This window comes from Mustelus asterias, chromosome 14 (genome assembly GCF_964213995.1).
Source record: "Mustelus asterias chromosome 14, sMusAst1.hap1.1, whole genome shotgun sequence".
In the NCBI taxonomy this organism is placed as follows: Eukaryota; Metazoa; Chordata; class Chondrichthyes; order Carcharhiniformes; family Triakidae; genus Mustelus; species Mustelus asterias.
The window spans coordinates 87,937,265-87,963,562 of NC_135814.1; the positions used below are offsets into that span (position 1 = coordinate 87,937,265).

The following is a 26,298-nucleotide window of genomic DNA, read 5'->3' on the forward strand; positions in this document are numbered from 1 at the left end:
CAGGGTGAGGCTGCACTGTCTGAGGGACAGAGCGAGGCTGCACTGTCTGAGGGACAGAGCGAGGCTGCGCTGTCTGAGGGACAGAGTGAGGCTGCGCTGTCTGAGGGACAGAGTGAGGCTGCACTGTCTGAGGGACAGAGCGAGGCTGCACTGTCTGAGGGACAGAGCGAGGCTGCACTGTCTGAGGTACAGAGCGAGGCTGCACTGTCTGAGGGACAGAGTGAGACTGCACTGTCTGAGGGACAGAGTGAGGCTGCACTGTCTGAGGTACAGAGCGAGGCTGCACTGTCTGAGGGACAGAGCGAGGCTGCACTGTCTGAGGGACAGAGTGAGGCTGCACTGTCTGAGGGACAGAGCGGGGCTGCACTGTCTGAGGGACAGAGCGAGGCTGCACTGTCTGAGGGACAGAGTGAGGCTGCACTGTCTGAGGGACAGAGTGAGGCTGCACTGTCTGAGGGACAGAGCGAGGCTGCACTGTCTGAGGGACAGAGCGAGGCTGCACTGTCTGAGGGACAGAGTGAGGCTGCACTGTCTGAGGGACAGAGCGGGGCTGCACTGTCTGAGGGACAGAGCGAGGCTGCACTGTCTGAGGGACAGAGTGAGGCTGCACTGTCTGAGGGACAGAGCGGGGCTGCGCTGAGGGACAGAGTGAGGCTGCGCTGTCTGAGGGACAGAGTGAGGCTGCACTGTCTGAGGGACAGAGTGAGGCTGCACTGTCTGAGGGACAGAGTGAGGCTGCACTGTCTGAGGGACAGAGTGAGGCTGCGCTGTCTGAGGGACAGAGCGGGGCTGCGCTGAGGGACAGAGTGAGGCTGCGCTGTCTGAGGGACAGAGCGGATTGCACTGTCTGAGGGACAGAGTGAGGCTGCACTGTCTGAGGGACAGAGTGAGACTGCACTGTCTGAGGGACAGAGTGAGGCTGCACTGTCTGAGGGACAGAGTGAGGCTGCGCTGTCTGAGGGACAGAGTGAGGCTGCACTGTCTGAGGGACAGAGTGAGGCTGCACTGTCTGAGGGACAGAGTGAGGCTGCACTGTCTGAGGGACAGAGTGAGGCTGCACTGTCTGCGGGACAGAGTGAGGCTGCACTGTCTGAGGGACAGAGTGAGGCTGCACTGTCTGAGGGACAGAGTGAGGCTGCACTGTCTGAGGGACAGAGTGAGGCTGCACTGTCTGAGGGACAGAGCGGGGCTGCGCTGAGGGACAGAGTGAGGCAGCACTGTCTGAGGGACAGAGTGAGGCTGCGCTGTCTGAGGGACAGAGCGGGGCTGCACTGTCTGAGGGACAGAGCGGGGCTGCACTGTCTGAGGGACAGAGCGAGGCTGCACTGTCTGAGGGACAGAGCGAGGCTGCACTGTCTGAGGGACAGAGCGAGGCTGCACTGTCTGAGGGACAGAGCGGGGCTGCACTGTCTGAGGGACAGAGCGGGGCTGCACTGTCTGAGGGACAGAGCGGGGCTGCACTGTCTGAGGGACAGAGCGAGGCTGCACTGTCTGAGGGACAGAGTGAGGCTGCACTGTCTGAGAGACAGAGTGAGGCTGCACTGTCTGAGGGACAGAGTGAGGCTGCACTGTCTGAGGGACAGAGTGAGGCTGCACTGTCTGAGGGACAGAGCGGATTGCACTGTCTGAGGGACAGAGCGGATTGCACTGTCTGAGGGACAGAGCGGATTGCACTGTTTGAGGGACAGAGTGAGGCTGCGCTGAGGGACAGAGTGAGGCTGCACTGTCTGAGGGACAGAGTGAGGCTGCACTGTCTGAGGGACAGAGTGAGGCTGCACTGTCTGAGGGACAGAGTGAGGCTGCACTGTCTGAGGGACAGAGTGAGGCTGCACTGTCTGAGGGACAGAGTGAGGCTGCGCTGTCTGAGGGACAGAGCGAGACTGCACTGTCTGAGGGACAGAGTGAGACTGCACTGTCTGAGGGACAGAGCGAGACTGCACTGTCTGAGGGACAGAGCGAGACTGCACTGTCTGAGGGACAGAGCGAGACTGCACTGTCTGAGGGACAGAGTGAGACTGCACTGTCTGAGGGACAGAGCGGATTGCACTGTCTGAGGGACAGAGTGAGACTGCACTGTCTGAGGGACAGAGTGAGACTGCACTGTCTGAGGGACAGAGCGGATTGCACTGTCTGAGGGACAGAGTGAGACTGCACTGTCTGAGGGACAGAGTGAGGCTGCACTGTCTGAGGGACAGAGTGAGGCTGCACTGTCTGAGGGACAGAGCGAGGCTGCACTGTCTGAGGGACAGAGTGAGACTGCACTGTCTGAGGGACAGAGTGAGGCTGCACTGTCTGAGGGACAGAGTGAGGCTGCACTGTCTGAGGGACAGAGCGAGGCTGCACTGTCTGAGGGACAGAGTGAGGCTGCACTGTCTGAGGGACAGAGCGAGGCTGCACTGTCTGAGGGACAGAGCGAGGCTGCGCTGTCTGAGGGACAGAGTGAGGCTGCGCTGTCTGAGGGACAGAGTGAGGCTGCACTGTCTGAGGGACAGAGCGAGGCTGCACTGTCTGAGGGACAGAGCGAGGCTGCACTGTCTGAGGTACAGAGCGAGGCTGCACTGTCTGAGGGACAGAGTGAGACTGCACTGTCTGAGGGACAGAGTGAGGCTGCACTGTCTGAGGTACAGAGCGAGGCTGCACTGTCTGAGGGACAGAGCGAGGCTGCACTGTCTGAGGGACAGAGTGAGGCTGCACTGTCTGAGGGACAGAGCGGGGCTGCACTGTCTGAGGGACAGAGCGAGGCTGCACTGTCTGAGGGACAGAGTGAGGCTGCACTGTCTGAGGGACAGAGTGAGGCTGCACTGTCTGAGGGACAGAGCGAGGCTGCACTGTCTGAGGGACAGAGCGAGGCTGCACTGTCTGAGGGACAGAGTGAGGCTGCACTGTCTGAGGGACAGAGCGGGGCTGCACTGTCTGAGGGACAGAGCGAGGCTGCACTGTCTGAGGGACTGTTCTTTTGATAAGATGTTAAACCTTGGGTGAATATAAAAGATCCCATGGCAATATTTCACAGAGAATCAGGGGAGTTATCATAGAATCCCTATCGTGCAGAAGGAGGCCATTCGGCCCATCGAGTCTGCACCAACCACAATCCCACCCAGACCCTATCCCCATAACCCCATGCATTTACCCTAGCTCGTCCCCCTGACACTAAGAGACAATTTAGCATGGCCAATCCACCTTAACCCGCACCTAATTCAACCTCCGCTCGGTCCCGAGCAGACAAGAAAGGTGATATTGTGTAAATACTCTGAGGTTAACCAGTCGGGGGAAGTTTCTGTGAAGATTAACAGAGTGTTGCAATGCTGGTACCTCTCCGGTTGATGCCATCTCACAGCGTAGAATAGGGTCTGCATCTCTCAGCCGAGGCCAGGAAAACATGGGAGCCTGCAAATAATCAGAGTCAGCTTCAATATGTTAAATTCATGGAATTGCAAAGTGGCTATTAGTGGGAGTGTAGCACAGAGACACCGTGGATGCTGAAGCCTTCGATATTATTGAACAATAGCACCCCCTGCAGTTGGAAACCAGATCTTCCCACATTCCCTTTGCCAAAGCTAATGGCCACTGCAATAGCTTCAGGCACCTCAGCCCCCTCTTGTTTTATGGTAAAAATGTCACCAATTTTAACTTTGTTTAGGATAAGGATTGGATGAAATCCCCACTGAGATGTCAGTATACAAATCCTCATTCTTTCCTTCCACAACAGCTCTCTCTCTCCACTGTTTTTTTTTTCACTTTTAAAACGTTTTTATTCATACGTGGGACATGGGCGTCACTGGCTGGCCAGCATTTTTTGCCCATCCCTAGTTACCCAAGGGCAGCTGAGAGTCAACCACATTGCTGTGGCTCTGGAGTCACATGTAGGCCAGACCAGGTAAGGACAGCAGATTTCCTTCCCTAAAGGACATTAGTGAACCAGAAGGGTTTTTCCGACAATCGACAATGGTCATCAATAGATTCTTAATTCCAAATATTTTTTATTGAATTCAAATTCCACCATCTGCCGTGGCGGGATTCGAACCCGAGTCCCCAGAACTCTGGACAACCTTTCCCAATCCTTTTATTAGGGTTTACTGTCTGTACTACTGCTCCTTTCATTTATTAATCTCACACTGGGGTGCAAAAATATCCCCACTTACAAATGGTTTGTCAGCAGCAAACCTCATGGTAAGTGAATGCTGTAACAGGATGCTTGGAGTCAGAACCAAGACTGAACAGAATGGACAGCTTTGTTGTCGAGGTTTGTCTGTCAGATCCACTGGGATTGGGAATAAATTGCCCTCAGTGTGGACATCAATAAACGACGCTTTCAGGTAGGAAAACATCCCTGTTGTTTCACAGACGTGTCATCAGACAAAATACATCTAAGGAGATTTTGGAAGATGAATGAAAGAATCGCTACAGTGCGGAAGGAGGCCATTCAACCCATCAAGCCTGCACTGATTCTCTGAAAGAGCATCTTACACAGGTCCATTCACTCCCTACCCTAGCCCCATAATCATACATATTTACCACGCTAATCTCCCTAACCTACACATTTTGGGACACAAAGGGACAATTTCGCATGGTCACTCCACCTAACCCACACATCTTTGGAGTGTGGGAGGAAACCCACGGGAGAATGTGCAAACTCCACACAGACAGTGACCCAAGGCCGGAATTGAACCCGGGTCCCTGGAGCTGTGAGGCAGCTGTGCTAACCACTGTGCCACTAGGTCAAATAGCAGAATCTTAAATTAAGGAGAGAGATACGAGGTCCAAGGATTTAGAGAAAGAATTGATGCGGAATGAATTCTACACTCGAATTACCAGGGACCCGAGGACAAGATTTCCCCGCTTGGGACGGCACGGTAGCACAGTGGTTAGCACTGCTGCTTCACAGCTCCAGGGACCTGGGTTCGATTCCCGGCTCGGGTCACTGTCTGTGTGGAGTTTGCACATTCTCCTCGTGGCTGCGTGGGTTTCCTCCGGGTGCTCCGGTTTCCTCCCACAGTCCAAAGATGTGTAGGTTAGGTTGATTGGCCACGATAAAATTGCCTCTTAGTGTCCTGAGATGCGTAGGTGAGAGGGATTAGTGGGTAAATGTGTAGGGATATGGGGTTAGGGCCTGGGTGGGATTGTGGTCGGTGCAGACTCGATGGGCCAGATGGCCTCTTTCTGCACTGTAGGGTTTCTTCTTCTATCTATGGTGTTCAGCCTCTGCAGGACAATTATAATGTTTGGCAGAATGAGAGGTGGGAACTAAAACAAAAGCAGGCAAGAACACAGCATCTGACTAACACTCAGGAATACCCAGGTCGAGGCCAGTTACACACACATAACACAACAACGCCTAGGATTGCGATTCTTTACCACACCACTTTCACCAGCCAGATTAATAACTATCGAACGCAGAGAGGGATTAATGCTCAATTAGAAGCTAACAGATTAGTGCCATTTCCTCCCTTCGAACCCCGGCCTATTCCAAGAGTTGTTGCCCGTACCTTAATGCCCACATATTCAGTGGGTATGATGGGATTTTCCAGTGAGGGCAGGTGCGATTCATCCATGCTCTCCCCAATCATCACCCGCGTGGCCACATTGATGAGATCAACTCCAATGGTCTTTGAGACAAAGGGGCAGGATCTGGATGCTCTGAGGTTGCACTCGATTACCTGACAACCATTGAGAGAAGGAATTAGGAAGAAAGCAGTCATGCTTGGTCATAATTGAGTGTTTGTACAGCAGAATTACTGCATGATTGGCAATATTGCAGGAATAGATATTGACTACATTTCAAAATAGATCTCCAGTGTAGGCAAAAAGCATGGAATCATTTAAGGAGAACAACTGATGCTATGATACGAGCAACTGCATAGAATCATACAATTCCTACAGTGCAGAAGGAGGCCATTCGGCCCATTGAGTCTGCACCGACCACAATCCCACCCAGGCCCTATCCCCGTAACCCCATGTATTTACCCTGCTAGTCCCCCTGACACGAAAGGGCAATTTTATCAAGGCCAATCAACCTAACTCGCACATCTTTGGACTGTGGGAGGAAACTGGAGCACTCGGAGGAAACCCACGCAGACACAGGAAGAACATGCAAACTCCACACAGTCACCCGAGGTCGGAATTGAACCCGGGTCCCTGGCGCTGTGAGACTATAGTGCCATTGTGCTGCCTCATGCATGTTGCATGTCTCTTAGATGAACTAAAATAGGCTGAATACCTTTCTTCATCTGTATTTATCTTCCCACTAATGATTGGTGGATAAAGGAAGACATGCAATTGTATATTTATCAGCAAACCATCCCTCATTCTATCTCACGAACTTCTGAGCCAAGATCCTTTCTCACTGCTATCCTTTTATCATCCTTTAGTGTCAGGATTACCCTTCGTTCTTTTCATTCCTGTTCAGCTTTTCAAATGTTAAGTTCCCTGAAACAGTTATTTTCCAAGCGCAGACCGGAATTATCCCTTTAGGTTTGGACCGCAACATCAAGATCAAATGTGAGTTGCAACCCTGTTTTATCTGGGGAACAGCGTCAGTGACCTGGCCTCTGGTTTGCCACTCCAGTAACTATTGCTATTTACCTTCCTAATTGCTTGCTCTGCCTGAATACTAACATTTTACATTCTTTGTATGGGAACACTCATATCTCTCTTTGAATGTTTCCTGCACTTAAAAAAAAAATTCTGCTTTACTTTTAGCCTCACACTTCCCTACACCACATTCCATCCACCACTTTGTTGTCCTCTCACTAAATTCCCTGGATCTCTTGGGCAGCACGGTGGCACAGTGATCAGCACTGCTGTCTCACTGAATCAGGAACCCCGGTTCGATTCCCGCTTGGGTCACTGTCCGTGCGGAGTCTGCATGTTCTTTCCGTGTCTGCATGGGTTTTCTCCGGGTGTTCCGGTTTCCTCCCACAGTCCAAACATGCGTGGGTAAGTGGATTGGCCATGCTAATTGCCCTTTAGTGACAGGGGGTCTGGCTAGGTTAAATGCATGGGGTTATGGGGATAGGGCTTGGGTGGTTTGTGGTCAGTGCACACTCGCTGGGCCGAATGGCCTCCTTCTGCACTGTTGGATTCTTTGGATCTTCCTCATGATTTACATTCCCACCTAGCTTTGTATGATCATCAAACTTCATTACATTACTATTTGTGTCTTCATTTGGGTCATTTATATAGATTGTAGATAGCTGAGGCCCCAGCACTGATCCTTGTGGCACTCCATTTATTATCCCTGCCAATATCAAACTCCCCATTTATCACCACTCTCTGCTTCCTGTCTATTAACCAATCATCCAACCATTCTACTATATTACCACCCGGGCCCCCCCAGCCCTGTCCAAGAGCCTTATCTTTCCCAATAACCATTTATGTAGCGAATTCTAAAATGCTTTTTGGAAATCTAAATAAATTATATCTCGAGTATTGCTGAAAAAGAGAGACAGAGAACAGAACAAGACAAGAACAGGCACTTTGACCCAACAAGCCTGCATCGATACACGATGCTTTTCTAAACTAAAGGCCTTTGGCCTCCGGGCGGTCCATATCCCTCTCCTCGCTACCTATTCATGAATCTGTCAAGATGCCTCTTAAATGTTGCTCTTGCATCTAACATGTTGAAGTTTTTAATCTTGCACTCATCAGAACACTTTGCAAGAATACCAGTTTAAGGGGAAAAGAATAATGTATACTGAATGAGAATAGAATGCTGATTGGCTGGCAAGAGGACTCTGATTGGTAGAGGTGTTGCCATGGAGAATGCACCAGTTGATGGTGACAGACAGTTAACTACCAAACTTTGTTTCAAATTTAAACCAGACAGCTTGACCCTGATTGGTCCAGGCATCATCTTGAGGAATGAGTTAGAGAATGGCTGGCACTTGCATTGTTTAGCTGAAACAGGCACAATGTGTGTACATGTTCTTTCTGTCTACAAGGTGTTAATATACATAGTTGCCAGTACATGAAAACATGCCACATTGCCAGCTCAACCGACAATCTCAAACTGGGTGTCAGTTTAATTCTCGGCACACTGAGGAATATTTAGCAAGTGTTGTCCAATCGCGGAATCACATCCAATGTTGCAAACTGTTTTGCAAACGGGCTGTACCTTGTCCGTTGTGAACAGCCGATACAATTTGATACGATCTCCCAGTCTTTGGGACATATGACCTTGCATAACTAGCGTTACACCAGCACTGAAGTTCATATACCACACATATTCCTTCCTTCGAACCTCCCGCAATTACTAGACTTACCCTGAAGATGCCTTAGCTGGGATCAGAATTCCAAGCTGAAAATGGACAGTGCTGTCAATGCTCAGAAACTTGTGCGGGCAGTGGAAATGCATCCAGCATTGACGCTGACTGGAAGATGTGGGCCATGATAGTTCCACACGGCAACAAGCACAATACAGCTGGCTGGAGGTACAGTTAAAGCAAACCTTATCAAGCAAACTCAGAAGGAAATGAGGCATGCAATAGAGTTTCTCTGGTTTACCGTCCCTATAACGACCAGGACAACACATTTTAAACATGCTACATGCTTACCATCACATCATTTCCCTTCACAAGAAACTGTACATTGAAAGGGCCAGAAATCTCGAATGCTCTGGATATCTTCCTGGTTGCAATTTTCACCTAAAACAGAAAGAACACAAAGAGTAATTAACGGGCTCCAGACATTTCTCAGGCAGAGTGGTTAGTACAGCTGCCTCACAGTGACAGCAAACCAGGTTCAACTCTGGTCTTGGGTGACTGACTGTGCGGAGTTTGCACGTTCTGCCCGTGTCTGTGTGGGTTTCTCCTGGGTGCTCCCCCACAGTCTGAAGATGTGCAGGTTAGGTGGATTGGTCATGTTAAATTGCCCCTTAGTGTCCCAAGATGTGTAGGTTAGAGGGATTAATGGGATAAATGTGTGGGTTACGGGGATGGGGGTGGGGATAGGCCTGAGTAAGATGCCCTGTCAAGAGAGTCACGATGGGCCGAATGGCCTCCTTCGACACTCTAGGTATTATGATCAATAAGCACCCAAGATTTTCCGACAAGTTACTGAATGCCCAAGGTTTCCTGATAATTAATGAGGACCTGAGGTTTCCCACGGATTAGCTGAAGATTTTCCCAAGTGACGAATGGATAATTTGAATTTCCTGTGTTCCAGTGGATGGGGGAATGACGGGTATTGGTTGAGAATGATATTCACTGAGGTGCAATGCCATTCTGATGTTAATCTCACAGCTTCATCCATCTGCGTGTTTTATTCTTGCCCTTTCAACTTTTCTCCCAACTGAAGGAATTGGCCCTTGCTGGAGCCAGCGTCTGTACCAAGTGACTGTTCACTGTGTGGGAGCTCAGACAGTGAGCCTTTTCCCGCAGGGATTATAATGAGGGATGACGGGGGCGATTCTCCCAAAAACGTTCGAAGTGCTGAATTGGCGGGAAAAGTGGTGTAATTCACGATTGTTTCTTCAGTGGGAGTTCAGACACGAATTTCCCACAGTCTGTTCACTGCAGAGGTGACAATCGGGAATCTCATTAAAAACACGGGGAGGCGGGCCTATTCACGCCGGCGTCTGACAGTTCCGGGCCTGTGTCCATGCGCAGTGGCCTCAAACTGTCAGTCTCCCCGTTTACTGGGCAGCTCAATCGCTGGCCAGCCCGAGTCCCCCGCAGTGCTGTCCCTCCAGCCCCCCCACCACGGCCCGATCACAGCCCCCACAACCATTCCCGGACCAGCCCCAACCCCCTCCCGATCTCCAGACCCCCCCCCCCCCCCCCCCCCCCACCCCAGTGGTGACGATTCAACCCTACTCTCCCCTACCCCAACAGACCCCCCCCCCACCCCGGGGGGGCAGACCCCTCCCCACCCTGGCAAATCCAACCCAGTAGACCCCCCTCCGGTCAACCACCCCCCCTCAGCCCACCCCAATCACTGGCCTCTCTCCAGCCCCGATCGATCCTGCCTGCAGAGTGGCAGCGGGAAGACCCCACCCCCGGCGATCGCCTCCAGACCCTGCCACTTAGGTCCTGCCTCCTAGGCCCCGCTCCTTTGGCACTGCCCTCAGGTCCCACCCCCTTGGCACTGCCCGATGCCTGGGCATGGGCATATTGCCCCTTTTACAGTGCCAGGGGGCACAGGCTGGCACTGCCAGGGTGCCCATGACCAGGGGGCACCACCCCCCCCCTGCCGCCTGACCCCCTGGGAGCCCCGATTACCCCCCCCTTCACTCCAGTAGGGTCACCTGCTAGTTCCCTGAAAGTGGGGAGCTACCCTAAACCCTGCCGGAGTGAAATAGAATCATAGAATCCTAGAGTGCAGAAGGAGGCCATTTGGCCCATCGAATCTGCACCGACCACAATCCCACCCAGGCCCTATCCCCATAATCCCATGCATTTACCTTAGCTAGCCGCCCTGACACTAAAGGGCAATTTAGCATGGCCAATCCACGTAACCCGCACATCTTTGGAGTGTGGGAGAAAATCGGAGCATCCAGAGGAAACCCACGTAGACACAGGGAGAACGTGCAAACTCCGCATAGACAGTGACCGAAGCTGGGATTCGAACCCGGGACCCTGGCGCTGTGAGTCAGTAGTGCTAACCACTGTGCCGCGTACTGGCACAGTGACACAGTTGCACTGTTGTACTGGCGGGGTGGGAGATGCTATTGGCCCAGAGAATTCAGTCCCGGGCCCGATAATCACATTCAAATCACATTAAAGAGAGATTAAAATTATTTACCTGGTGTTCCCGTCGGTTTCCTGTGTGGTCCCGACCACACCGGATATCCGGCAGTGGGAGATGCGAATGCTTCGGGAACACATGCGTGAATCCCGCGAATCGGCGCCCGCGTGCATCTCCCGGCCCGACCCGCTAAGAAATGAGCAGCTCGGAATGGGAGGATCGCCCTCTTTATTTGTCAAAGGGGCTGGGAGATGCCAAGCAACTCAAGTCAGAAAGGCAACAAATTTCTGTGCATCATTCTGGAGAATGTTTCCCAAAACATTGGGCCAGCTCCTGTTGGAGCAACTCTTACTGAAGCATTAGTTAGAAAAACTGGATTGAGCAGAGAAAGGAAACGGCCATCTTAAAATCTCTAACATCAATTTAGGGCAGATATGAATTGACAGTTTATTTTCCAGTCCAGAGAAATTGATTGGCATTGCATTACTGATTATGCTACAAATACAAAGTTTATAAGATTGTTATATTTTGGGACTGTTTTGGGACTACTTTCTCAGGAGACTAAGGAAATTTGGCATGTCAGCTACGACTCTCGCCAACGTTTACAGATGCACCATAGAAAGCTTTCTTTCTGGTTGTATCACAGCTTGGTATGGCTCCTGCTCTGCCCAAGACCGCAAGGAACTACAAAGGGTCGAAGCCCAGTCCATGCAAACCAGCCTCCCATCCATTGACTCCATCTACACTTCCCGCTGCCTCGGAAAAGCAGCCAGCATAATTAAGGACACCACATGCCCCGGACATTCTCTCTTCCACCATCTTCCATCAGGAAAAGGTTACAAGAGTCTAAGATCACATACCAACTGACTCAAGAACAGCTTCTTCCCTGCTGCCATCAGACTTTTGAATGGACTTCCCTCACATTAAGTTGATCTTTCTCTACATCCTAGCTATGACTGTAACACTACATTCTGCACTCTCTCCTTCTCTATGAATGGTATGTTCTGTCTGTATAGCGTGCAAGAAGCAATACTTTTCATTGTATACTAATACATGTGACAATAATAAATCAAATCAAATGTTTTGTTAATTGAGGCTAAAATGGAGTCATGAAGCAGTCATGTGGCTTGTTCTGAAGGCTACTTGATTGCAAGCTTGGGTGACTTGGTTGCTATGGGGACAATGCCGGCCTGACTGGTATACTAAGTCCGAGCCAGAGGAGTTTCCTGGTTTACCCCTTCCTCCGTTCTTGAATAATGGTACCACATTGACTGGCACCTCTCCTATGGCCAGAGCGGAATTGAAAATTATTGCCAGCGCCCCTGCTATTTCCTCCCTTGCCTCACTCAGCAGCCGGGGGAAGGTAGGAAAAATCGTCAGAGAGTTGACACTCAGCCTTTGTGAGGTAGAAGTCAGTAAGCCAGGCAACAACAGCACCGCCTTTCTCAGCAGGTTGGATAACCAAGTCCAGGGTTAGATTTGAGAGACTGGAATGCAGCAAGTTCAGGGAGAGACAGGTTAGAGTGGGTGAGAGGGGTGGAGAAATTGAGATGACCAAGGTCACAATTAAAAGTTGAAGAGGAGGTAGGAGGCCAGAGGGAGCGATCCAGATGGAGGGGGAATACTGGAGATGGGTGAAAGGGTTCATTGAACGGGGAAGGGTTCCTGCCCAAAGAAGTGAGCACAGAGATGGAGGTGATGGAAGAAGAGTTCAGCATCATGCCAAACCCGAAATTCATTGAGTTGAGGATGGGAGGGGATTAAAACTGAGCCCTTTGCTGAGGACAGAATGCTCAGCATCAGAGGAGAAGCTCCAAGGGTTTACTGAATACACGACAAGGGCTGGGATTGGAAGGAATGGAATCAGAGGGACGGCAAGGTGTGGAGGGTTCAGGTTGCCATTGGCATCCATAAGTTGCTGCAGCATAGACAAGGCATGCTGGTTAAAAGGTCTGCCTCAGTTCTCTGTGACATTATGCCAGTTGTTTCAGAAGCTGTTAGGCCCTCTAGCCCTCAACTTCCGCTTTCCCCTCACCCATACCCCCCACCGCCTATCATAACCTGCATACCAACTCAATGCCAACTCATGTCCTCCATCCATCCACCCTTGACCCCTCATGCTCTCAATGTCATTCCATAGCCAGTCACCCAGAATCGACCATGGGCAGACTTCAGGATCTATGTGTAGATGAGAAAAATAAACTTCTAACAATCTACAATAATTCCCACTCCTACACACTTGATGATGAAAGCAAATTCCAAATGAAGAAACCCATTCAAAACTTTTTCGTCTCCTCAAGTGGTTAATTTCTTAAAAACACAAACTTCTATTCAAACTCCTCAAAATCCTTTAATAGGCTTTTTAAATTGTTAGTGAAACTGTGAACTCGAAATTCCTCATGGAGATATTTGTAACTTTTGAAATTCAGCCAAGCATTCAGAACAGCGCTAGGGGAAAAGTTAATAAAAAACCTCTATTGAAACTGCATGACCAGGTGCCATATTTTTTCCCTGACCTGCGGCAAATGGCCTGTCAATCAAAGCCGTCCAACAGAGGAGTTTTTTTTAACTCTTTTTAAAAAAAACATGCTGCAGTTGTCACCAAGTTAAAGAACATGAGATTTAAAACAAAACTTCGGATTATGACAGTTATACAGACCCTTTCCATCTTTCAGGAGTGTTCATGTCTACTCCATCGATTTGGAACTGCAATACTGCATGGATCATGCCCCACCCTCCCCTCCCCACCCCCTGCCCCTTTCCCCTTCCCCCACTGGCAAAGATTAAGTCTGTTGGAACTGGTGTTGGAGCTTCCACATTTGGGCCCCCCTCCATTTTTAAAGGTCTGTGAAGCCTTTCTGTCTTTATCAAACTCCGATCCCAGCCTCCAAGAGGGAAAGAGAGTTGTTAGGAACGTCAGGTTTTATATAGGGATATACTTTAAACTGTCTATTTAATTCCAAGACAGAATGAAGTTGCAGTCTGGTGAATAGCTAATTAGCATTTCTATCGGACAATAAGGGAGCAGACCACCCTGGCTATAATCAGCACTAATTTTCTGCAAAATCACCTGCGTGTAACACAGAGACACAGCGGCAACCAGATGCAGCAAAGGTGTCCTGGCTTCCCTCGATAAGAGGCACCCGATCTGACAACAACTTCAGGTTTGTGGGTCAGGTATTTATATGCAGGGATGCCAATGATGGAGGGAGAAGATCTAATTTTAGAAGTTTAAGCTGTGGGGCGGCACAGTGGCACAGTGGTTAGCGCTGCTGCCTCACAGCGCCGGGAACCTGGGTTTGATTCCAGGCTTGGGTCACTGTCTGTGTGGAGTTTGCACGTTCTGCCTGTGTCTGCGTGGATTTCCTCCGGGTGCTCCGGTTTCCTCCCACAGACAAAGATGTGCAGGTTAGGTTGATTGGCCATGCTAAATTGCCCCTTAGCGTCAAGGGGACTAGCTAGGGTAAATGCATGGGGTTTTGGGGATAGGGCCTGGGTGGGATTGTGGTCGGTGCAGACTCGATGGGCCGAATGGCCTCCTTCTGCACTGTAGGATTCTATGATCTAAATGTTGAAAGAATTCAATAGGGTAGATTTAGTGGAACTATTTCCTTTGGGGTAGGGGGGGAGGAATCCAAAACAAGGAGACACAATTGCAATCACGAGCTCGGCCATTCAGGAGTGAAATCATGCAGTAAATCTCTGTGCTTTGGCAAAACTGAAGCTTTCAAGAGGGTGATCAGTAGATTTTGTTCGTTAAATTGCAAAGATTATGGAGCAAAGGTGGGATAATGCAGTTAAGGAACAGAGCAGCCGTGATCTAATTGTAAGAAGTTTCACACCAGGTTAAAGTCCAACTGGTTTATTTGGAATCACGAGCTTTCGGAGTGACTCATCTGAGGTAGGAGCAGCGCTCCAAAAGCTTGTGATTCCAAATAAACCTGTTGGACTTTACCCTGGAGGTGTGAGACTTCTTACTGTACCCACTCCAGCCCAACGCCAGCATCTCTACATCATGATCTAATTGAACAGACCAGATTCGAGGGGCTGAATGGTCTACTCCTGTTCCTATGTAACCTTTCAGTGACAATGGCAAGAATGCAGTGTGTAATTAATGTCGCCGACAACACGGATGAGTGGATTCAGTTATCTGGAGAGATGAAGGAAGTTTGGATCATTCTAGTCTGAGCAGAGAAAGTTAAGAGGACATTTAGTAAAAGGTCCATCCAAACCATTTGGTATTTTGAAGACTAAATAAGGAGAAACTGTTTCCTCTGACAAGTAGTCAAAGGGCAAAGATTGAAATCATTAGCAATGCAGCAAGACCAGAGATAAGGAATCTCTTTACGGGGTGAGTTGTTACGATCTGGAATGGACGGTCTGAGAGGGTGAAGGAAACAAATTGAATAAAACTATCAAACTGGAGTGGACTAACACTGAAAGCGAGGTGTTTACAGGGCCATGGGCAAAGAGCTGGCCATGGGACTGATTATATAGCTCTTTCTAACAGCTAGCACAAGTATGATGGGCCGAATGGTCTCTTTTTATGCTGTAAGATTCTATGACACTTGAGTTACTCCCAACCTTCTCCAGGGCTCCTTGGCTGATGGTCTGTGTCGGGAGAATTAATGTTGCATCTCCAGAATGAACGCCTGCGTCTTCCACGTGCTCCGTGATCGCGTGAGCCAGCACCTAGCGAGACAGGAACAAACAGGGCAATTAGACACCCATAGTCACCCAACAGTGAGTCGCAAAAAACTGCCCCTGAGGCACCAACCTCCACAACCCATTCTTCCACCCTCATGTACAGCAAATTCCGCATCATTACCCCTCGCTGTGTAAAAGCTCTTCCTCACATTCCTCCAGATCTCCTGCTCAAAATCTTAAATCTGTGCCCCCCTAGTTCTTGAATCGTCAGCTCATCAGACGTTTGTCTTTGTCTACTTTACCTAAACTTGCCATAATCTTGTATCACCGTTCTTAAATCTCCCGTCAATCTCCTGCGCTCCAAGGAGAACAACCCCAGCTCCTCCAACCCAACCTTGTAACTAAAGCCCACATGGAACCATTCTGGAAAATCTCCAATGCTGCCTCTCAATGACACTCACATCTTTCCGAAAGTGTGACGACCGGAACAACACGATGCTCCAAATATGGTCTAACCAGAGCTTTACAAAGGTTCAGCTTATCTTCCCTACTTTTGTACTCTACGCCTCTATTTATGAAACCCAAGATCCCATAAGTTTTGCTAACTCACCATGTCTACCCACCTTCAATGATCAGTGCACATGAATCCCCAAGTCCCTCTGTTCCTGTACACTCTTTAGGATCTGCTAATAAAGTGTATATAACCTCTTCCCATCCCTTCTGCCTCACATTTCTCCCTATTAAATTCCATCTGCCATTTATCTGCCCGTTCTGTCAGCCTGTTGGCAGTTAATTGGCATCATCCTCACTCTTTGCCACACTTCCAAGTTTGGTATCAGGGTAAACTTTGAAATGTTACTCTGTGTTTCAAGGTCCAAGTTATTTACACATACTAAAAAAAATGGCCTAGCTCTGACCCTTGGGGACTACCTGTCTACCAACTCCAGTCTGATAAACAAGGATGTACCATGACTGACTGGCTAACAATGTTTTATTCAGGCTGACACTGACCCTATTCCATGAGCCTCAATTTTGTTAGTCGGCTATTTAATGTGGTACCTTGTCAAAAACGTTTCTACAAAGCTATAAAGACAACATCCACTGCATTCTCTGCATAAGTAAGAAGTCTCACAACACCAGGTTAAAGTCCAACAGGTTTATTTAGAATCACGAGCTTTCGAAGCGCTGCTCCTTCCTCAGGTGATCAGCAAAGTTCTAAAAGCTCGTGATTCCAAATAAACCTGCTGGACTTTAACCTGGTGTTGTGAGACGTCTTACTGTGCCCACCCCAGTCCAATGCCGGCATCTCCACATCATTCTCTCCATAAACCTTTCATTAGATTAGCCTAGCACAATCTGTCATTTACAAATGCATTCTGACTCTACACAGTTACAGAGGTGGGGACCAAATGATGCTAATTAAAGCCTCCTTTGAGTCAATCTTGGTGTTTAATTGACATCAGAATCTCTCTCCCCACCTTGTGCACCGATAACTGGATCAATTGAAGTGATCTCCGGTTCGCAGACTGGGATACCATCAGAGTCAGAGGCTTATTATTCCAAAGGATGAAAGGCTGCAGCTTCATCAGTGAATTAATCGGTGGAGGGGATCCCTCTCCAGGTATCTCACCAGGCTTCAGAAGTCTTTAGCCATTCTGTGTAGGCCAGTGAAGGCCCATCAATGTTGAGGCCACCTCCTGACCTACCTCAGCAGCATCTGCCTCTCCGGGTAGGCCTGCCGAGGCTCCCAAGCTGTAGCCTCAGGAACTCATCCACTATCCTATTCAACACAGAGGCGGCCCACATGGGAAGCAGCCTCCTGGAAGATTATTCTCCCAGTCTCACTGTGGTTTGAGGAAGGAGCACAAGCTGGTGGGACCTTCTGTACCAGTTTGGACCTGCTACGGACAGCACGTTGCAAACGTACTTTTGGCCGAGATTTTCTGGTCGCGTTCGCCCCAAGATCGGAAAATCCCACCCCAGGTGGGGTGACTTCACTCAGGCCATTGAGTTTGGCCTATTGGAATATGAACTCCCTGATTAAGGAGTCAATTAATAGGCCAATCAGAGGGTCTTTTCTTTGTATTTAACCAGGAGTTCAGTTCCTCTGGCACTCCTGAAGGTAGACTGCTGACTGATAGCACTCTGTGTACTGCTGTTGGAATCGTAAATAAAGGGATTTTGGTGAAGGGACTTCTGCTTCCGAAGACGTATTACAAACGGGCCTTTGCATGATCCGTGTTCCGCCTGCTATGGTTCCCGTGGCAGGCGGGACGGGAAAATACCGCCCCCTTGTGTTCGCTTCACAAATTGAATGTTCAATTTCATTCTTACCTTCCCTTCCTTTGAAACTGCGTCAACTTCAACCTCGCGCGCCCCTTCGACGAATTTGGTGAGGACAACTGGATGTTCCTGCAGTCAACAGAAGAGGTGGTTTAGTGCGAGGAGACAGAGTTTTCTCACAAATTCCAAACGGGTTTCTCATCAGGAAGCTGATGATTACACAGCGTTCAGTAACATTGCTGACTCCTCAGATACTGAAGCAGGTTGTGCCCACGTGCAGCAAAACCTGGACAACACTCAGGCTTGGGCTGACAAGTAGCAAGTATCATACGCACCACCTAAGTGCCTGGTAACGACCATCTCCAGCAAAAGAGAATCTAACCATTGCACTTTGACAATCAATGGCATTACCATCGCTGAATCCCCCCATTATCAACATCATAGGTCTCACCATTTTCCCTAGCTCCAAAGGGCAAGTCCGCTACAACTCTCGCCAATTTTTACAGATGCACCATAGAAAGCATCCTTTCCGGATATATCACAGCTTGGTATGGCTCCTGCTCCGACCAAGACTGCAAGAAACTACAAGGGGTCGTGGACGCAGCCCAGTCCAGTATGCAAACCAGCCTCCCATCTATAGATCCCGAGTACACTTCCCGCTGCCTCGGAAAAGTAGATAGTATAATCAAGGACCCCTCACGTCCTGGACACACTCTCTTCCACCTTCTTCCGTTGGGAAAAATTTACAAAAGTCTGAGATCACGTACCAACCGACTCAAGAACAGCTTCTTCCCATCAGACTTTTGATGGACCTACCTCATATTACACTGATCTTTCTCTTCAGCCTAGCTGTGACTGTAATAGTATATTCTGCACCCTCTCCTTTCCTCCTCCCCTCTGTACTCTATGAATGGTATGCTGTCTGTATAGTGCGCAAGAAACAATACTTTTCACTATATCCCAATACATGTGGCAATAATAAATCAAATCAAATCAAACCATTGACCAGAATCTTAACTTGAGCAGCCAAATAAATACTGTGGCTACAAGAGGAGCTCAGAGGCTGGGTAAATATCTCACTCCCTAACTCCCCAAAGCTTGCCTATCACCTATTAGGCACAGGTCAGGAGTTTGATACTCTTCACTCGCCAAGATCAGTGCAACTCCAACACCTCAGAAGCTGAACACCATCCCGAATAAAGCAATTCCCGAGTTCCAGGCCCTCCAGCCGGAGAAAACAGCCTCTCTCACCAGGAAACCGGCCTAGCCCACAAGTATTTTTTTCATATGTTTCAGCAAGATTACCTCGAATTCTCCAACTAAATGCATACTTTGGTTCTGTCTTCACAAAGGAGGACTCAAATAACGTATCAGAAATGCTGGGGAACGCAGAGTTTAGTGAGAGGGAAGAACTGAAGGAAATCAGTATCACTGGGGTGGCAATGGCCTAGTGGTATTATCGCTAGACTATTAATCCAGGAACTGAGCTAATGTTCTGGGAACCCGGGTTCGAATCCCGCCATGGCAGATGGTGGAATTTGAATTTAAAAATTTTTAAATCTGGAATTAAGAATCTACTGATGACCATGAAACCATTGTTGAAAACCCATCTGGTTCACTATTGTCATTCAGGGAAGGAAATCTGCTGTCCTTACCTGGTCTGGCCTACATGTGACTCCAGAGCCACAGCAATGTGGTTGACTCTGAACTGCCCTCTGAACAAGGGCAACTAGGGATGGGCAATAAATGCTGGCCAGTCAGGGACACACGTAAAAAAAAGAGAAATGGTGTTGGGGAAACTGATGGGATTGAAGACAGATAAATCGCCAGGGCCTGATAATCTACGTCCCAGAATACTTAAGGAAGTGGCCCGAGAAATAATGGATGCATTGGTGGTCATCTTCCAAGATTCTAGACTCTGGAACAGTTCCCACAGATTGGAGGGTAGCTAGTGTCACCCCACTATTTAAAAAGGGAGGTAGAGAGAAAACAGGGAATTATAGACCAGTCAGCCTGACGTTGGTAATGGGGAAAATTCTAGAATCCATTATCAAGGATTTTATAGCAGAGCACTTGGAAAAGAGTGGCAGAATCAAACAGAGTCAGCAAGGATTTACGAAAGGGAAATTACGCTTGACAAATCTACTGAAAATCTTTGAGGATGTAACTCGTAGAGTTAATGAGCACGAGCCAGTGGATGTGGTTTATTTGGACTTTCAGAAGTCCTACAAGAGATTAGTTTGTAAAATTAAAGCACATAGGATTGGAGGTAGTGTATTGAGATGGATAGAAAACTGGTTGGCAGACAGGAAACAGAGTAGGAATAAACAGTTCTTTTTCAAATGGCAGGCAGTGACTAGTGGAGTACCGCAGGGGTCAGTGCGAGGACCCCAGATATTAATAATTTAGATGAGGAAACTAAATGAAATATCTCCAAATTTGCTGATGACACAAAGCTGGGTGGGAGGGTGAGCTGTGAGGAGGATGCAGAGATCCTTCAGTGTGTCTTGGACAAGCTCAGTGAGTGGGCAACTGCATGGTAGATGCAGTACAATGTGGATAAATGTGAGGTTATCCACTTTGGTAGCAAAAAGAGGAAGGCAGATTAGTAGAAGGCTGAGTAGTTCTAGATTGAGAGAGGAAAATGTGCAATGAGACCTGGGTGTCCTCGTACATCAGTCGCTGAAAGTAAGCATGCAGGTATAGCAGGTGGTAAAGAAGGAAAATGGTATGTCGGCCTTCATAGCGAGAGGATCTGAGTACAGGAACAGGGATGTCTTGCTACAGTTGTACAGGGCCTTGGTGAGCCACACCTGGAATATTGTGTGCAGTTTTGGTCTCCTTATCCAAGGAAGGATGTTCTTGCTCTCGAGGTAGTGCAGAGAAGGTTTACCAGACTGATTCCTGGGATGGTTCGGCTCATGTTTGAGGAGAGATTGAGTCGGTTAGTATTATGTTCGCTGGAGTTTAGAAGAATGAGGGGGGGATCTCATAGAAACCTATAAAATTCTAACAGGACTAGATAGGGTAGATGGAGGAAGGATGTTCCCAATGGAGGGGCAGTCCAGAACCAGGGGTCATAGTCTAAGGATACAGGGTAAACCTTTTAGGACTGAGATGAGGAGTTTGTTCTGGTGAGCTTGTGATATTCTCTACCACAGAAAACAGTCGAGACCAAAACTCTGAGGGGGCAATTTTCCCCTTCCGCCCGCCACGGGAATCGTAGCGGGCGTGGAGCATCCCATGCAAAGGTCCCTGTTGACCTAGGGGGGGACTTTCTGGTTTTGGGGCGAGCGCAGCCTGAAAATCCCACCGTGTATGTTTTAGAGAAGGAGTTAGATATTACTCTTGGGGCTAAAGGGATCAAAGGATATGGAGGGAAAGCAGGAACAGGTTACTGAGTTGGATGATCAGCCATGATCACAATGAATGGCGGAGCAGGTTCGAAGGGCCGAATGGCCTCCTCCTGCTCCTAGTTTCTATGTTTCTAAACTCCAAACAGTACAGTTCCATTCTACTCAAATCCTTCTGACAACATGTCATAGAATCACAGAACCGCTACGGTGCAGAAGGGGGCTATTCAGCCCATTGAGTCTGCACCGACTTACCCAGGCCCATTTTCCTGGGCAACTGAAATGCATAAAAACTCTGCATTTTAACCAAAGTCTTCCAATTATACTCCATACAAATAAAAGAAGACAATCAGTTGTTGAGGTTGCTCAATGTTACATCCACAAAGAGAGTAATAGCAGCAGCGTGAACATAGATATCAGGGAATGGAGATCAATCAATAAGTATAAGGCAGGGATCGGAGCAAATACCTGAGAGACACGGGCCGCCTCCGCAAGGAATTTCTTCATCTCCGTTGCATCGTGCGCCACATTCATCGCTGAGCCACTGGAGGGATTAAAATGAAAGACTCGTGTGAAGTGTCTACATAATCAGCAGTGATTAGCTGCTCAACATTTTTGCACACACAGCTGGATCCTCAAACCCCAAAATAATCATCTTACCTCAGGACATAGGATGGCCTCAGCAAGCAGGGGTAGCCCACTGTCTCAGCAAATGTAAGTGCATCATCCTAGCATCAAAAAGAAGTCAGTCAGTGGAAGGGACACTCACTGTATGGACCCACCTCCCAATGGGTAGATCCAAGAATCCACAACAAGGCCTTTCAAGTCCCGTGGCTGAGAAGTGGGGCTAAGGTTTTCATCAGAATTGCAGCTCTAATCGAGTGTCTATACTTGATAAGTAGCCATTCTTTACCCAGTTTAGGAAACAGATCAGAAACTCCAAGGTGTATTATGAAGTTAGAGTAGACCCCAACTATTTTTAATTTAGTGTGAGGATAAGGTATTTCACTCCAGATGTGATTCTATTGACCCACTAGGAAGCTTTTATCAAAACAAGCTTTATTTAACAATACAGATTCACTATAACAAAAAGAATTAGCGTAACTTTTACCAATTGAAATATTTAAACATGACAAGATATAATTCTTAACTGCTAGTCTATCTCTATTAGTTCCAATTTAAGTAATATTCCTCATAGACATAAACTTCTCTTCAAAATCTTGCAAACAACAGGTTTACATGCTGGTATGTGGGCTGCTAGTCCTCAAACCTTCAGAACACCTCTGGAGAAAAACACCTATTTTTTAGAAGGTCCCAGATTTCAATCTTCAGAGAGAGAGAGAGAAAGAGATGCTGCTACTTGCAAATCCAGAAACTCTGTTCCCTCTGTAAGCCTAGCTCCTCCCATTAGCATATGACACACTCTTGTCAATCAACTTAATTAAACCTTACTCTGGAACCCCAGGGGACAACTCAAAAAATAAAAAAAGCTGCATTAGCTCAGATTAAAACAAACACCCCAGTAACTAAGGTCAATTATTCTTCTACATTCTCAGCATGTGGGCTGCCTGGGGCAGACAAATCGGCACTGTAATCAGAGCTGAAGTTTAAAACATTCCCTTCACAAGAAACATGATATAAATATATATCGTCATATCTGAAGCTGGCTGGCCTGTTGTGTGTTCTCAGTATTTTCTGTTCTATTTTCCCTTGTCACTTCTCAGACTGAATATTTGGAAGGAAAGATGGTCAAGATACTAAACCAGTGGCAGATTCATTCCTGTGATGTGTTGTGGGGTGAAATCACAGGTAGATTTACAGACTTGTAGTTAGACAAAAAGATGGAAGTAAGGAAGACTGCATATATGGTCCTATGTGAAAGACACAATAATGACATAAGGGCAAGATTTTCCTCCCCTCTGTGGTGTGTTTCACGGCGGCGGGAGGTGGAGCATCGCTCACTGGAGGTGGGATCTTACGGTCCTGCTATTGTCAACGGGGTTTCCCACTGAACGCACCCCTTACCATCAGGAAACCCGCGGTGGGGGTGTGCCATCGGTGGGACCGTAAAATCCCACCAACAGAAATGGCAGCAAGATTTCTGTGATGGTCTGTAGTCCCTCCCCTGTTTAACTTATTCAAGTTGTCACAGAGAAATATCTGGTAGCTTTTGCTCTACATTTTATCACCACTCCGTCATTCCTGTTCCACCTGCAGCTCGACAGAAATGAATCATATTTAAGATATGTCAGAAAGAGGTATCAGCCCAGGGGATAGCTAATATGATTCCTCTATTTAAGGGAGGAGTGCAGAACATGTCCTTTCTAGGCCAGTCAGATTAACATCAGTGGCAGGAAAAAGAATGGAGTCTTCACTAAAGAGCATAGAGGAACATCTGGAAATTAGAAATATAACTCTGTAATGGGCAGTCAGCATGGACTTCAACAGAGAAAATCTGATTTGACCAACATTACTGATTTCTTAGGAAGTAAGGAGTCTCACAACACCAGGTTAAAGTCCAACAGGTTTATTTGGTAGCAAATGCCACTAGCTTTCGGAGCGCTGCTCCTTCGTCAGGTGAGTCGCCTACTCACCTGACGAAGGAGCAGCGCTCCGAAAGCTAGTGGCGTTTGCTACCAAATAAACCTGTTGGACTTTAACCTGGTGTTGTTAGACTCCTTACTGTGTTTACCCCAGTCCAACGCCGGCATCCCCACATCATTCTTAGGAAGTAGCAGAGAGTAGATATTCCCACGCCCTCCAGCCCAGCCCCTTGCCCAGTGGCAGTGTCAAGGTGCCCCTTGGGCATTGCCAGTTTGTCTCTTGGGCAGTGCCAGGGGGCCAGACTGACACTGCCCAGGGGGACCAGCCCTTACCCCAGACTTCCTGGGGGGGCCTCAATGGCCTCTGTTGTGGTGTGCAGGGCATGGTTTCATAATTTGCAGATGATATGAAGGTTGAAAGCATTGTTAACTGTGGTGAAAATAGTTCTTAACTTCAAAAGCACATATATAAATGACTTGGATAAAGCGACTGAAGGTATGGTTCCTAAACTTGCTAATGACACAAAGATAGGTAGAAAAGTAACTTGTGAAGCGGACATAAAGAGGCTACAAAGGGACATAGGTAGGTTAATAAGTGGGCAAAAAACCTGGCAAATGGAGTATGCTGTTGGAAAATACAAAAATTGTCAATTTTTGCAGGAAGAATAAGAAAGAAGCTTATTATCTAAATGGTGAGAGGTTACAGAGCTCTGAGGTGCAGAGGGACCTGGGTGTCCTGGTCCATGAATAACAAAGGCTAGTATACAGGTGCAAGAAGTAATTAGACAAGATAACAGAATGTTGTCAATTATTTTGCGGAGAATTGATTACTAAAGGAGGGACAGAGCATTGGAGAGACCACATCTTGAGAACAGTTTACTGTATGTCTCCTCATTTAAGGAAAAATGTAAATCCATTAGAGGCAGTTCAGGGAAGGTTTACTAAACTTACCCAGAATGGATAGTGTAATATCCTAACCATGTTCGGGGTTGTGAGTTTTAAACATTAAGGAAAAGCTGTGTTTTGCACACGGAGGTTCAAACTAACCTACAACAGATTTATTATAGAATCTTCTGCCTCTACAGAATGCAAACTGAAAGCAGAACAGCAGCCTCTGCAACACCCCAATGACATCACCATCAAATCATGTGACTGGATTTATTTTTTAAATCGCCACAAACAGGAACTGAACCATCTGGTTTCATGGCAGGTACGATGGGAGTAGCCCAGTCACTCATTGTAACCGACTCTAACACACCAGTGTTAGCAAGTTAGACTAATTCTTCTTCAACTTTGGGATGAATTGCATATGGCACTGCTCTTGCTTTGAGGCTTTTTGGTTGACTATTAAGCTTTATCTTGTGTTTCAGGTGAACTGCCTTCACTGAGCCAAGTATCTCTTCGAATACATTCTTATATTTGCCCAGAAGGTGCTGTGGAGTTTTGGCATCCACCATGGTGTTGACAACACTCCAGTTAAGCTTTATATTCTCCAAACGTGATCTCCCAAGTAGAGCTGGGAAATTACCATGGGCCACAGGGAGAGGCAATTCCGCTGTTTGTCCACTCAACTCTACATTGACCAAGATTGCAAACTTTTAACGGCGTGATCTCTTCCAAGCGTGTCCTTAAAACCACGTCAGCTAGCTCTAAAGGAAGATGCTTCAGCTTTTGTTGATATGTAGTCTCAGGAGTTAAAGATACTGCGGCACCATTATCAACCTCCATCCTATTAGATTGTCCACTTAACTTCGAAATCACTCAGAATCGATGTGATTCACCCTGTATGGATAAGACGTTCAGTTGGAGCTCTTCATCATATTTCTGGACATTCTCTTCTTTACATATTATTCTTATTTTCTTCCATGTTGTAAATTCTTTTTATAAAATGCAACTTGTTCTTCTTGAAGGTGTGCAGATTCTTCTTTTGAATATTCTTCTCAAGGGAAGCTTGCAATGTGACCCATGATGTCCGCCTTTGACCTTTTGCACTGTTCTAGCGAACCCCACAGCAAACTGAAGGAACAGTACCTCATCTTCTGATCAGGCATTTTACAGCCTTCCGGACTGAACATTGAGTTCAGCAACTTCAGAGGATGAACTCTTCCCTCCACCTTCACCCCATTTCCATTTATTATATTTCAATTCATCTCATACATGCATTTTATCATCTTCCTCTCTCACTTCCAGTTTTCCACTTCTCCATTCCAGCTCTCCTTCACCCCCGCCTCCATCACGCCCCCCTCCACCACCACCCCCCCCCCCCCCCCCCCACCCCCACCGCCTACCCCTTTCAGGGCAACTGCCACACTCCTCAGGCAGTCCTCTAACAATCTGTATCTGTTCTGCCATTCACGCTTTCTGATCACCTGATGGACACTTTTAGCATCTTCTCAGCCTTCTGTATCCTCAAGGATACACCAAGAACTAGAGGCACAGATTCTATATAAAGGGCAAAAGGAGTAAAAGTGAAGCGAGGAAAAATATTTTCACCCAGAAGGTGGTTGGAATCTGGAATGACCTTCCTGAGAGGGTGATGGAGACAGGATTGATCGAGGTATTCCAAAGGAATTGAATTGCTATCTGCAAAGGAAGAATGTGTAAGGTTACAGAGATAAGGAAGGGGAGTGGGGTTAGGGAAAATGCCCTTTCAGAGAGTCAGTGCTAACTTGATGGGCCGCATGGTTCCCTTCTGCACTGTAAAGGTTCTGTGGTTTGTGCACCTCCAATTGTGTCTTCTTGTCTGAGGTCATGTACCAATCAACTCAAGAACAGCTTCTTCCCTGCTG

General features: G+C 47.8%; 2 protein-coding genes across 2 annotated transcripts in view; one reads left to right on the forward strand and one right to left on the reverse strand.

The window, feature by feature from the left end:
• Positions 1-26,298, forward strand: part of lancl1 (LanC antibiotic synthetase component C-like 1 (bacterial)) — a 683,707-nt gene that overhangs the window by 482,514 nt on the left and 174,895 nt on the right. The gene's annotated exons all lie outside the window — the stretch shown is intronic.
• Positions 1-26,298, reverse strand: part of cps1 (carbamoyl-phosphate synthase 1, mitochondrial) — a 147,117-nt gene that overhangs the window by 18,299 nt on the left and 102,520 nt on the right. Inside the window, exons 27-33 of the mRNA XM_078228805.1 lie at positions 21,627-21,694; positions 21,435-21,510; positions 17,665-17,742; positions 15,268-15,375; positions 8,553-8,642; positions 5,487-5,657; positions 3,313-3,387 (exon numbers count right to left, since the gene is read on the reverse strand). Coding sequence (XP_078084931.1) covers positions 3,313-3,387; positions 5,487-5,657; positions 8,553-8,642; positions 15,268-15,375; positions 17,665-17,742; positions 21,435-21,510; positions 21,627-21,694 — 666 coding nt within the window. The remainder of the gene's footprint in view (positions 1-3,312; positions 3,388-5,486; positions 5,658-8,552; positions 8,643-15,267; positions 15,376-17,664; positions 17,743-21,434; positions 21,511-21,626; positions 21,695-26,298) is intronic.